Source organism: Apodemus sylvaticus, chromosome 5 (assembly GCF_947179515.1).
Source record: "Apodemus sylvaticus chromosome 5, mApoSyl1.1, whole genome shotgun sequence".
Lineage (NCBI taxonomy): Eukaryota > Metazoa > Chordata > Mammalia > Rodentia > Muridae > Apodemus > Apodemus sylvaticus.
The window spans coordinates 4,780,167-4,793,114 of record NC_067476.1 but is presented as its reverse complement, the minus strand read 5'-3'; the positions used below and the strand labels follow the sequence as shown (position 1 = coordinate 4,793,114).

The 12,948-nt window shown below is 57.6% G+C and overlaps 1 protein-coding gene across 7 annotated transcripts in view; it reads right to left on the bottom strand.

Moving 5' to 3' along the window:
* The window catches only part of Kcnt1 (potassium sodium-activated channel subfamily T member 1), a 50,739-nt gene that overhangs the window by 1,871 nt on the left and 35,920 nt on the right, over positions 1 to 12,948 (bottom strand). For 3 of the 7 annotated variants that reach the window (XM_052181063.1, XM_052181061.1, XM_052181062.1), the window contains 15 exons: positions 12,539 to 12,647; positions 12,198 to 12,347; positions 11,604 to 11,842; positions 9,970 to 10,213; positions 8,411 to 8,516; positions 7,433 to 7,605; positions 6,972 to 7,043; positions 6,687 to 6,821; positions 6,211 to 6,322; positions 5,057 to 5,158; positions 4,679 to 4,762; positions 4,429 to 4,554; positions 4,068 to 4,088; positions 2,932 to 3,262; positions 1,594 to 1,656 (listed from right to left, as the gene is read on the bottom strand). In XM_052181063.1, the coding sequence (XP_052037023.1) occupies positions 1,594 to 1,656; positions 2,932 to 3,262; positions 4,068 to 4,088; positions 4,429 to 4,554; positions 4,679 to 4,762; positions 5,057 to 5,158; positions 6,211 to 6,322; positions 6,687 to 6,821; positions 6,972 to 7,043; positions 7,433 to 7,605; positions 8,411 to 8,516; positions 9,970 to 10,213; positions 11,604 to 11,842; positions 12,198 to 12,347; positions 12,539 to 12,647 (2,067 nt within the window). Of the gene's footprint in view, positions 1 to 1,593; positions 1,657 to 2,931; positions 3,296 to 4,067; positions 4,089 to 4,428; positions 4,555 to 4,678; positions 4,763 to 5,056; positions 5,159 to 6,210; positions 6,323 to 6,686; positions 6,822 to 6,971; positions 7,044 to 7,432; positions 7,606 to 8,410; positions 8,517 to 9,969; positions 10,214 to 11,603; positions 11,843 to 12,197; positions 12,348 to 12,538; positions 12,648 to 12,948 lie in introns of all 7 variants that reach the window. The other 4 variants (XM_052181064.1, XM_052181066.1, XM_052181067.1 and 1 more) reach the window with 4 other exon arrangements.

Below are 12,948 nucleotides of genomic sequence, written 5' to 3'. Positions count from 1 at the left end.
CAGGGTTTGTGCAGAAGCAAGAATATTCAGGTGTGCACACATTCCAGGCCACAGCACTGATTTATGTCTGTCAGGGCCACCATCAGTCATCCCGAGGGTGGAGCTAGAAGCCCTGGCTGTGAGAAGAAGCTGGTAGATCTTCCCTCCTCAGGGGTGGGCAATGCTGCTTCTCCAACAAGGATTAGATCTTGGAATGTCTGAGACTAGCAAGCCTGGGGTGGAACTAGGCCTAGCTCAGTGTTGGGTTGAGGGGGCCATGCCAAATTCCAGCTGTAGTGCAAGGGAGGGGCCGTGGTCAGTCTTGTGGCACTGACTCTAACTGCTTGGCTGGGGAAGGCAAGCTAACTGCCCTGAGATAGGCCCTGTGCTTGGTAAAGGCGGGCAGCAGGGGCAGGGGTGGGGACAAGACCTGGCTTGAATACACTTCTAGACTGGAAACTCCCAACAGGTCATGCCCCTGCCTCGTACCCTCACCTCCTCCCACTCCCCCAAGCCAAGTGCTCCCTCGTCAGGCCCTGGGCCTCTATATCGATTTCCCTGTGCAGCTAAAGGGTAATAACCTGACTCTTAGCTTGCTCATCGCAGAACCAGGGTACCTCCAGGGGCGGTACCCCTGGCCCAACTCCTCCCTGATGGGTTTCCCTTTTCTGAGCATGGTGCCGCCATCCTGGCCAGGCATCCTGATGTGGCTCCATGATGCCTGTAGGGTACTGGGAGCTCCTGTTGCTCAGTCCCAGCACATTTTCCCCAGTTAGCACACAGGTGAAGCTCAGTGGACACTCAAGAGCATCTGTGGCCCTGTAGGAGCTGCCCACGCCCTTGCCTGCCCACCTTTGCTTGGCAGCCACACAGGGTGCAGGAAGTCACCAGTCCTAGATCAGAACCCTGAGTGCCCGGTGCCTGGCAGAGGGCCTGGCTTCCGTGAATGCTGTTATGTGTGGTAGGATGAGAACAACCACTAGCCCAGGAGATGCCAACACTTCGCTTCTGTGGCTGCCCACACCCATCCTTGCAAACAAGGACCCAGCTTCGCTGAGCTCAGGTACCCCTAAAACTCCTTGACAACCTATATTGAGGGGAGGCAGCGAAAGGCAGTGGCTTAGCCTCTGCTCTGGGCCTGGGGGGGGGTTACCCCCTTAGGGGAGGTGCCCAGACGGGAAGTCGATCTCCAAGACTTCTCCTGGAGCCCCAAGTCTACCTGCCTTGAGCATCCAAGTCTGTCTATGCCTTGGCACAGAATGTCAACCCTAAGTTCCATCCTCATGAGTCCCCACAGAGATACACAGGGACTTTGGGCATCTCTTGGGACTAGCCAGAGAGACCAGCTGTTGTCAGGATGGTGCCTGACAGGTGTTAGTCAGGGCAAAGCTAGGTGGCGTGGCACATCCTAACAGAACTGGGACCAGGGTGGGCTCCATCATCTGGGCTCCCACGGCCCTCAGCTAGAACCAACCAAGGAGGAAGGCAGAAGGTCTGAGAACCCACTGTGGACACACAAAGCCCTCTCCTCTGGTCACTGCCTGGCATGACCAAGGTGGCAAACAGTTGGCACATCCCCTGTGTGGTGGCCGGTATTCACTGGAGCAGAATTACCTTGCAAATATCCCAGGTTTACCCGATTCATCACATCACTGGCTGTTAAATTTGCTACATCCTCTATGGAACACATAGGAAAGGCACAGACAGAAACAGAGAGAGAGAGAGAGAGAGACAGGTCAGCAAGCAGTGGCAGGGTGGCCATGCTGGCACTGTAGAATCGGTGTGGGACAGTGGCCAGCTGCACGCAGACACTGTCCACGCTGGGAGAATGGTAGCCAGCACTAGTGGCCTCGGAAGCAAGTCAGCTGCCAAAGGGAATCTGGGCTTTATCTGGCAAGCTTTGGCAGGGGCTGGGTTGCAGAGGCTAAAGGGTACAGGGCAGGAGGTCATATGGGCTCCACTTTGCATCTGCTAGTGCTTGCAAAGGCTCGTCAAGGCGCGAATCCCTTAGCCTTGGTCATTAGTTTCCTGGAACAGCAGGTTACCAAGGCTGACCAAGCACTGAGGAGGTCACTCTCCACACTGTACACATGGCTGGGAGGGCTCTGGTGGCCTCAGTCTTCCTCAGGCCTTTCTCCAAGCCTCCCACTGCCTTGTGAACATGCCCGGAATGCCCACTATGTACTCCCCATGCCCTAGGCATGGCCCAGCCCCAGGGACCCCTGGGCTGCTCCTTCTACATAGAGGGGTCTCTAGGATGGCGATGGATGTCCACATGCAGGGTGGGCCTTGGCAATGAAAGGCACTGAGATGCTGAGAGTGGGAGAGGCACAGGCCAGAGCGGAGACCCTGGGCCCCTCTGACCTCATCAAGAGGCAACATCTCCAGAGGAAGTCCTGATGAAAGTCTCACAGGTGTTACCCCAAAATGGCAGAGAGAGAAGGGAGTTATAAAAATCTGTTCACACAGAGGCTCCCCTAGGACTGACTCTGGAGCAACAGAGCTGTGGTGATTGCCTTGGGAGGGACATGGGATAGGTGGAGAAATGTGTAGGCCATTCTTGTCCCTGATGACTGTGGCAGCAATGACCAGCGCAGGGGTGAGCTACAGTCCCGCCAACTCCCTGCCTTTCATGTCTCTCACGGAATGGGAAGACTGGACTTGTATCCCAGTTGAAGCTTTGGGGGAGCTGGCTTGGCTCTCTTTCTCTAAGTCTAATCTCTTACTGTTTGGCGGGGAAACTGAGGCTCCAGAGTGGTAGAAATGAGTCAGTTTGTGGGTCACCCTGAACCTTCTCCATACGACATGGGTACAGGCACCCCTCTGCCCTGTGCTGAGTAGGCTCATCATGGGAGAGCTGGGGCCACCCCAGCTGTAGGGTCAGGCAGATACGAGATGCACAATGGCTGAGGTGCTGTGGTCCTACCGCCCTGCCGTGCTGCCAGCCCTTACCATAGCCAGTGGTGGGCAGCCCCAGGTGCTTCATTCGGTTCTTGACCAGCTCGGAGAGCTCCTGGCGCTCGGAGCGCCGGTACATGCTGAGCCGCTGCTGGGTGACCCAGTCGGTGGCCACCGGTGCCTTCCCCGCCTGCTTGTTGCTCTTGCGACTCAGCTTGCGGGCCCACTGCAGGCTCTTGCGGCGCAGTAGTGGGTGCTCCACTGGGTCAGCACTGCCCCCGTGACGGCCATGGGTGCTGCCACTGCCGGATGCAGCCCGTGTGCCCCAGGGCCCCTTGGCCTCCCGAGTGTCCTCGCAGTCCTCCATGTTCACCGAGATCTGAGACTGGGCAGGCAGGAGGGCTATGGCCGGGCCCCCCTGTGGCATGAGGTGCCAGGAGAGGAGATGGGCCCTGCACCCACAGTGTGAACTCTAGCCTTCTCCGGGCCAGAACAGTGGGGTTCTATTTTCCCATCTGTACCCCAGTCTGCCTGGCTTCCTGGTCCTGCTCAAAGTCTGGTCCAGGACGGAGCCAGCCTGTCCCATTTCCCTGGGGCTGAGGGTGGATCCTTAGCCTCTCTGGGCCATCATATCTAGGGTTGGCCTGGTCCCTCTAGGCCAGTATATCCTGACCTTATCCTAGGGACCCACAATTTACCCACACGCAGATGGTGCAGGTGTCACTGCCAAACATATCCTTGGGAGTCAGCAAACAGAGACGAGGTGTGGTAGGCTGTGCCTGACTAAGGAGGTGTGTGAGGTACTGGGGAAAATGTGGGGGTCTCATCAGGCAGTACCTTGTGGAGGCTGGGAAGGATAATGAGGTGTGGAGTCAGGACAGACCATTTGGCACCTGCCACTTTGTGGCTACGGTGTGACCTGCTAATGTACATGGAGCTGGGTGAGGGCTACGGATGATGGGCTGGAATTCTGGGTGATCTGTTCCTGCCTTAGTTAGTTCCACACACTGTGAGGGGGGGCGGTAACTGCTAAATGCCCCCACCCTGAACTACTCAGTGCCCAACACATTTTCCGTTCCCGCCTGCTTCCCAGGGGTCTGATCGGGGTACGGAAGAACTCCACGAAGTACTGGTGAAGCAGAAACTGCACCTGGGCTCTGGGGTGCTCACCTGGGCTCTGGGGTGCTCACCTGGGCTCTGAGGTCATGGGGCTGCAAAGGAAAGCAAGGGCTGTGTGGGACCCCGGGGTGTGTCTGCCCCTCCCCAGTGCACCTTAACCTCTCCAAGTCCACACAGAACACGCAGGGGGCAGGACGGTGTGAGGCGTGCTGCCTCATCAAGCAGACCAGCTGTGCCAGACCTCCCCCACACCATGCCAGTCCCCCTGGAGCTCTGGGGTGCTTCCCAAGGTCACCGTTCTTCCCAGAGTGGCAGCTGCCCTCACCAGAGGCACGTGCTTTAGACACTGAACCTGCCTGGAAGGAGCCCATGGCGAACATAAGCCACACCCAACTCCTCAGCACTGGGAACTATAAGGCACTGGGAATGCACCTCAGAGGAGAAGACATGGCACTCGGTCCTGTAGATGCCGATGGGGATCTCGGCGCTGGAGGAGCAGAGTTTCTGGAAGAGGCGGCCGTAAGTACGGATCCACAGGTCATCCTCAGTTACCTTCATCTGTAACGAGTGGGAAACCCCGAGCTGAAGGAAGTGACGACAGCACCCAGAGCCCCGGTGCTACAGTGAGCCCCAGGGGTGCCTGTGACCCGTGGTTCCACACACACACCTGCCCCCCACTTACAGCACAGAGGTAGCCAGAACCTGGTGTAGTGTCAAGGCCCAACAGCAGTCTGGTGATGGTGATCATGTAGTCCTTCACGAAGGACTGTGGGGCAGCAGGGCCGTGTGAGGCAGACGCCCCAGCCGCCACACCCAGAAGCCACCTGCCTGCCACCCAGCACATGGAGTCCAAAAAGCACCAGGACCCAAACCCCCAGAGTGGTACCAGGGTGTCCCTGAGGGCAGAGAGACCTGATGCTCCAGCAGGAGCAAGTCGGGGGGGGGGGACCCGGGGAGGCCTGCTCAGAGCAGCGGGACCAGATTTCAGCCGTAGGTTGGCTGTGGACTCTCGTCCAGCGATTACGGGACCCTGCCCACCTTTCTCCGCATTCCAGCTGACCTGGTAGAGCAGCGTATCCAACATGCTGATACTAAATACTCGGCCAGCAGCAAATGGCAGGCGGAACATGAAGGCCAGGTTGGAGCCGTTCTCCCGTTCTTGCTGCAAGAAAGGGGTCCTCGGATGGCACAAAGAATTGTAGGTGGCCATCACAGTAAAGATGTGGACATAGGATGTGACATAGGACATATGTATGTACACATCTGTGTGGTATGTCCAGGATGCATTTTGTGTGCATAAGTGGTATATAAGCATGTGCGCATGTATGTATACATATGCATGTGTTGTATGTGCATGGTATGTATACACGGATGTGCATCTGTGCATATGCCAACAGACTTCTGGCCAGCAGGCTTGAATAGCTAGCTGTATCCCCTCACACTCTCAGGCCCAGAGCCTAGGGAGATTCTGGGGCTCTGAGAAGAGAGTGGGACCCAGGACCTGCAGACACATCCTGTATTTTGAACCCAGGGCCTCACACACCCTGTCCCAGACAACTCCTGGGTCTTCTTCGGTCAGCTGTGCTGGTCCCCGGTAGCTCTCCACAAGCACACTGGCCCAGGTTGAACTTGGAACTCACACAGAACAGCAAGTGTTGGCAGCCATGGCTTCTTCCTCATCCTAATACATGGCTGCCACTGTCCCGACCCCAGTACCTGACCATCCCTCGTGTGAAGAGCAGGAAGGGCCAAGCCACCATACGCAGAGCTACACAGACTCTCCTTGGGTCCTTAGTGTGTCCCACTGAGTCCTTGCTGAGTCCCTGTGCCCGAGGGCCACATCTGGCCCAGTGGATGCCTCCCATGGGACCTGATACCTCCCACAGAACTCCAGTGTCAGAAGTACAACAGCTCTGCCACTGTTGCGCCACTGCTGTGTGATCAACGCAGGTCTCTCCACTCTGTAGAGTCCAGAGGCAGCGCCTGGTGCCCGGTGCGCTGAGGTATCTGTTAGCAGTTTCTGGCTAATTACCACCGACCTGCAGGTGCTCCGGGGAGGTAGCGCCACAGAGAGCACCATCAGCTGAACCTGTCTCCTCAGCTCCTGCAGGCCAGCAGGCAGCAGCCAGTGCTCCCACAGCCCTGCCCCTTCCTCTCTGTCCTGTTCTCTCTGGGCTCTTCAGTGAAGGTCTCCTGGCAGGAGGAGCCACTTACCTTTTCAAGTTTGGAAAGAGCCAGAGAGTAGCTGTCTTTGGCGCGGAACTGCATGAACCGCATGTTGGAAGGGTGCGTGAGCTCCGTGGTGATGCTGAGACTGGGGAAAAGCCTGTGGGAGGGATGGTGGTGGGAGCTGTCATCCACTCAGGGCCGAGGGCCTCAGTGGGTCCCAGGGCTGTGGGGGTCTGTGGTGGATCTGGTGGTCATGACTAGGTGTCCTCTTGTGGGTCCCATTAGTATGGTTTTGGGGTTGGTCTCTGGTAGATCTTGGGGTCAAGCCTGTGGGGTCTGTGGTGGGTCCCACAGTCATAGAAGTGCAGTCTCTTGTGGGTCCTGTGGTGAGGCCTTTGAACTCCAATGGGCCCCATGGTCATAGCTGTCTCTTACAGGGACCACAGTCAGGGATGTGGACTCTGGTAGGTTCCGTGGCCCTCATCATGAGGCCTAGTTAGCTCCCATGGGTGGATGCTCACCGGAACATGGTCTGCACGTTGACGATGGTCTTGGCGTCTGCCATGTAGTCCTCCTCAGCGCTCATAGTGCTCTCCTTGTCCACTACCACCAGGTTGTCAGCATAGATGATGCCACACTGCAGCAAGCTGTCCAGGCTGTGCAGGGCAAGCAATATGGCTGCAGGATCAGCCCCAGTCCCCCAGCACCCCTTCCCCTGGGTTGGGACCAACTGTCCATTTGAGGCAGTCTGGGGAGGGTGGCAGAGAGGGACAGCAGGCATTGTGGCCATGCTGTTCTCAGCTTACTTGTCCACAGATCCCTCCATGTAATAGACCATGGGGAAGCAGCAGATGGCCTCCAGGAAGTGGTGGTCGGGCCTGTGGGGACAGCAGGGCCTGGAGGTGCCATCTGCTCGATGGCTTATCCTCTCCACACTGTTGGGGCCCCCAAAACACTGGGCTGAGGGCGGTTAAGGTCAAAGGATCTGCTACTATTCAGCTCAGGAAGCATAGGGCTGGACCTTAGGCTCTGGCTGCCAGGCTTCTGGGGTCATTGGATGAAGGGGGCTGTGGTTCTGGGGATCCCTGTGGTCCTGCCACCTGGGACTCTCAGTTGTGGAGACATAAGGTAGAGGTTATAGGAGAAACTAGAGGAGGAAGCTGCTAAGGTCAGCGAAGGAAGGAAGGCATGGCCACAGAAGACAACAGGGGACACGCACACACACACATGCATGCACGGCATCATGAGGAACTGCACCCCGCCTCACTTGTTGTCTAGCAGCAACACGATGGGGTTGAGCTCCCGGCGGGACCGATAGTAGGCGCGCAGCGGCACGATGAAGTTGTAGAGCCCGTTGCCTGCCGTCTCAGCAGAGACAATAATCAGCTTGTTCTTGAACCCATAGGCCTTGGCATCCTCGTAGCTGTTGTGTTTGCAGCCCTAGGGATATAGGGGAACCCAGGCTGGGCACCACCCTGGCTGCAGGAGAAGCAGGTAGGCCAACAACAGCAGGAACACATGGTGCACACAGGAGCCCTGGGAAGCCAGCCACCAGCCACCAGCCACCAGGGCTCAGCCTGCTGGTAGCCACTAAAGTCCTGCTGGCACCACGAAACCTGGTGGAAGGCAGCCAAGGCAGCATTTAGCTATAGAAATCCAGACACTGTCCGCTTGGTAACACGCTGACAACTACTGGAGGGGCCTAGAACTAAGGCAGTGATGTAGAGTCGGGCGGGTCAGGAGCTATCCTGCCCGTATGTCTGCAGTCACTGAACCATAGGGAAACAGTCACTTTCATAGGGGGCAGCATGGCCAGAGATGTGGCCAGCTGAGCCCCACCTTTCTCCAGTGTGCTCAGGCCAGGTGCAGGAGCTGTGCGCTATCACGGACTGAGTCCTGTCCTACCAGCCACAGACTCCAAGATCTTCAAAGGTCAACAAGGAAGACAGAAGGGGGAATGGCAGGCATGTGCTGCCTTAAAGAATGACAAAGACCCTGGACTCTGGCTCTGCCTGACTCCAGCAGTGTGGCTACATGAGGAAGAGATGGCCTCACCCTCCGGAAGCACACGGGTGTGTGGTGATAAACACGACAGTCCTAGTCGGCCCTCAGCCGACTCAGAAAAGGCCGCCGTGAGGTCAGAGCAGGGAGGCAGAGAGGGGTGCTCCTGCATCGTTTTGTAGCACAACCAAATGCGGTGTCACCAAAAGTGGGATGTCAGATGGCCACAGCTGATCGGCCTTACCTTGTCCAGCCGCAGGCAGCAGAAGGGGGCTTTCACAGGCAGGAGGTGGCATAAAGTCGGGGAGCTGCCAATGTAGGGGGAGTTGGGGGGGTAGCCTTTCACGTACCTGGATGAAGACAGAGACCAGCATGGTGTGACCCCATAGTAGCCTCGCCACCTCAAAGCTGCCCTTTATCTGGAGTATCACAGAGTCACCCGGTGCTAGCAGAGATGGCTTACTGTCCCCCAACTCCTGATTCATACATCTGCCTGGGACAGCCACATGAGATAACACCTCAGGGACCTGTCCCTGCTTCCTAGGCCAGGGCTGGGACAGGTCCACTGGCCCTCGAATGGCTCAGCAGGGCTGGGATGGGAGTGTCGCTTCCACAAGGAAGTCTCCTAACAGGCAGCCCTCAGCCACTCAGAGGGGGACGGGAAGGGAGCCTTGCATCCCTTGGGAAAAAATCCACACAAAACATACTCAAAGCAGACATTTACACACATACATATGGAAGAAAAGACACATGTGCACATGTGCATGCATGAACACACAATACACTCGCACACAAACATACGTATGTGCACACAAACACAGGCATATACAAGTAATACCCACCTCTACACATATATATACATATATATTCTCTCTCACCCTCCCACTCTCTCTTTCTCTGAAGCCTGGAAGCTGAGGAGAACACGGGGGCTGTAATCATTAGTCCCCTTAGTGATGCCCATGGCACCCAGGTGACAGACAGGTACTCAGGTCTGTGCTCCCAGTGGGCTAGCCTCTCTGAAGGCTGCTCCTCCTCCCCACCCCACAGGACACAGTGCATGCCATGGCAGGCTTTAACACTGAGCCCTGGCCACAGCCCTCTAGCCCTGCTTTCTCACGCCACAGGGCCCCACATACTTTCTGCCTGCAGGAAATTGGAAGCCCTACAAATGACCCCTCAACCTCAGAGAAGATCCCAACAGGAGGATGTCCCGACTGAGGCCAAGGTAGCTAAACTGTTGAGGACTTACTGAAGTCCCCCTTGGTCTCAAACAGGGACATTGGCCTCATATCCCCGTCCCCCAGCCAGGATGGCTAACGTGGGGTAAGGCTTGCAGTCTCTGGTTCTGGACAAAGTCTTGCCAAATCATCTGCTGGTGACGTCTATAGATCCTGCCCCAAGAACATCCACCTGAACTGAGGTGAGCCACGCCCCAGAGCTGACCAGCTGGAAAGCGAGCGCAGAAGTGTCTTCGGGTCAGTGCCTGGCTCTACACCAACCTGATGTGTGGCGTAACCGAGGGCAGACAGCTCAGTGGCTGAGCACCATGGGGTTGCTCCGCCGCCCACCCTGCCATGTATGCCACTGTGTGGGTCCTGTGAACCCCGTTATGTATGACTCCAGCTTAGCACACCCCTGTCAGAGTGCTCACGAGTGCTTCCCAGGACCAGGCTTGGGGTGGGGTAGACGGCCTTGCTCTGGTGCCCTACCCCAAAGACCGCATTTGCGAAGCAGGGATTGCCATAGATGGAGTATGCCCACACTGGGACCTCTCCCTCCCACTGAGGAGCACTCGGCACTCACTCAACCACAGAGAGCCCCTCGTCGTCCGAGGGCGTCACCTCATCCTCTGACTGGTCACTCAGCAGGTCGCAGGGCAACAGGGCTGAGCTGTCTGCTAACTCCAGAACAGGAGCGATGCTCGGGCGCCGACTGCCGGAGCCATTCTCGGTGGGCAGAGTCAGCTTGCTGCCGCCACCGCCGCCGCCGCCGCCACCACCCTGAGATTGCCGGCAATCTGTGTTCTGCAGGTCCATGGCCACTGTCCCTGGACAGAGGGGTTGAACCTGACCAGTAGCCCTTCCCACCCTACTCTAGGCCCTGGGAATTTTGGCACATCCCTGAGTCTCAGTTTCCTCTTCAGGACAAGGAGCCCCCTGAGTGCTGGTGATGCTGAGTAGACCCCCTCAGGGCCTCACCCAAGCTGGTTGCTGTGACTGACGCTGATCTGAGGGCGGACCTTGGGGCTCATGGGAAACTGGTTGATCTGCTTTAAGGATGGAGCTAGAGAGGGTGGCCACACAGTAACCCAGGAGCAGCAAGGCCACTTTGACCTGCTGGCCTCTGGTGTTCCCACTTTGGCCCAGGGCTGCCAGGTTGGGGTTGGTAGTTGGCTCAAGAATGAAGCTCACAGCCTCTGTGGGCCAGACCTGAGGTGGGTGGGCAGGCTTCTGAGTTACTCTTGTGTCCCTGGAAGGCATGGGGTGGGCAGATAGTAGGTGATAAACAGAGCTGGGCTGGGTGGCATCAACCCCAACCCCAAGCTCTTCCTCAGCCCTGACCACCAGAGAAAGTTGTTACTGCAGGAGCAGCAACGTCAGTCTGACAGCTGCTGTCACATGCCACTGAGAATGTGCACCAGAGGGCTGGAGAGATGGCTCAGTGGTTAAGAGGACTGACTGCTCTTCCAGAGGTCCTGAGTTCAAATCCCAGCAACCACATGGTGGCTCACAACCATCTATAAAGGGATCTGATGCCCTCTTCTGGTGTGTCTGAAGACAGCTACAGCGTACTCACATATATAAAATAAATCTTTAAAAAAAATAAGAAGAATGTGTACCAGAGTCAAAGCACATGGTCTCTAGAGACCACTTAGGCTGGGTATACAGTAGGTGCTTATTAGTGTCAACTTGTCTTGTGGGTCACAGCTTGAACATAAGGTCATCACCTCGGAGAGCCTGTGGGTCTGGGACGTGAGAGGCTAAATGACCCCTTCCCGTTCCCCACTCCCTTGGAGGACTGGCAGAAAATGGCGCATGCCACAGGTGCCTTCTGAGGACTGGCCCAACCCTGTTCGGGAAGTCTCACGAACCCGTTTTGGGAAGACAGCAGTTCCAGGGAAGGGCCATGAAGCTAAACTGTTGCTACCTCAGTGGATCCCAGGGCCTTCATCTAGTTAAGGGATGCTTAATTAGACCCCAGAGGCCTCTGGTTACCACAGTACCTCACAGGCTCTCAGTTACCCAGGTAACTGATGCTCACCATAACTCTGATAGGTGGGGTACCACAATTGCACAGATGCAAAGCCCGAGGCCCGGAGAGGCTCCCACTGTCCAGAAAGAGCTGGGTCTCAGGGGTCTCCCGCACAGTGGCAGGTGGGGTCTGGAGCACACCCTCGGACGCCACCCATCTTCCACATGCATGCCTCACCAGCTCACCCATAGAGGCGATGATGCTGTGCACTGGGAGCCGGGAGGGCCCTTCGTAAAGTGCCTGTCCGGCAAGACCCCGCCGCTTCTGCTTCTCCTCCTGCTTGAAGATGAAAGCCGAGTTCTCCTCCTTGGTGATGTTGATGTAGAAGCAGGTGTCCGAGGCGGCCAGGATGTGCCGGGGCCCTGGGTTCAGCAGGATGCTCTTGTTCTCCTCACGCTTCAGCCCGATGAGGCACACCCCATACCTGAGCAGACACGGCCTGGAGCTCCAGTGCCACTCCTGGACCCAGCCCACCCCCACCCCACCCCCGCCCACACTGCCCTCCTGAGCTGCTCAGTCTCCTCCCAGGGACCACACCCGGACTTCTTGGACGAGCCCTCCCCTCGGGTGTTGGGACTTGAGGATCCCAGGTCAGCCTTAGAACGGGAGTGGCTTTGAGACAGGTTCTTCCATGAACCTTGCCCTGGGATGTCCTGACCCTAGCTGAGACTCTGGGATCTCCTGCCCAGGGCCCCCACTCATCTTGACCTGGCCCTGGGTGGGGAGGACGAGTAGCCCAGCGGTGGTGGGAACAGCAGGCGACCCCGAGCCCCACGTACTTCTTGTGCGCGTGGAAGGCTGCGTAGGTGAAGCTCTTGCCCTCGTACTCGCGGAAGAATTTGCTGTCCCCCATGCGGATGTGGTAGACCTCGTTGCCCGAACACCGCCCGTACATGCGCTGCCACTGCTCCGGCGACTCCTGCCCCTCTCTGGGAGAGGAGCGGGTAAGGGCCTGCCCCTCTCACCCAGTGGGTGAAATGCACCCTGCATCTCCCTAGATCCCTTCCTGTGCCAGACCTCTGCCCACTACATGCCCTCCACCTCCAGGGAGCCCGCCCTGCCTTGTGGGGTTGATCGGGATGACCAGGGCGTGGTAGTCGGTCTGGCACGGGGCACTCACTGGCCACGGGACGTGTGCACCAGCAGGGTGATGAGGGTGGAGGTGGCCGGGCAGATGCAGTTCAGGGCCAGCATGGCGTACTTGCACTCTTCCTCGCACACCACGTGGTCTGTGGGAACCGCAGGGTCAGGGCCCGCCACCCCTGCTGCCTGTGGTCCCTCCCCATGGCACCCATGTCTTACTGATAGCCAACTCCTGCTCAGCACCTCAGTGAGTCCCAGAGGAGCACCTGAATTTCTGGGATCAGCCCGGCTCTACTCAGATGGGCTGCCCCCCAGGTGCCCATCATGGCCCCTGTCAGTGTCCTGCTTCCCTCGCCACCTCTGGCTCCTGATCTCAGACCTTGGCCCCAGGTGGAAGCCAGCTTATCTGCTTCTCCCTAGCAGTTCCCTATTTTCTGATGCAGAGAG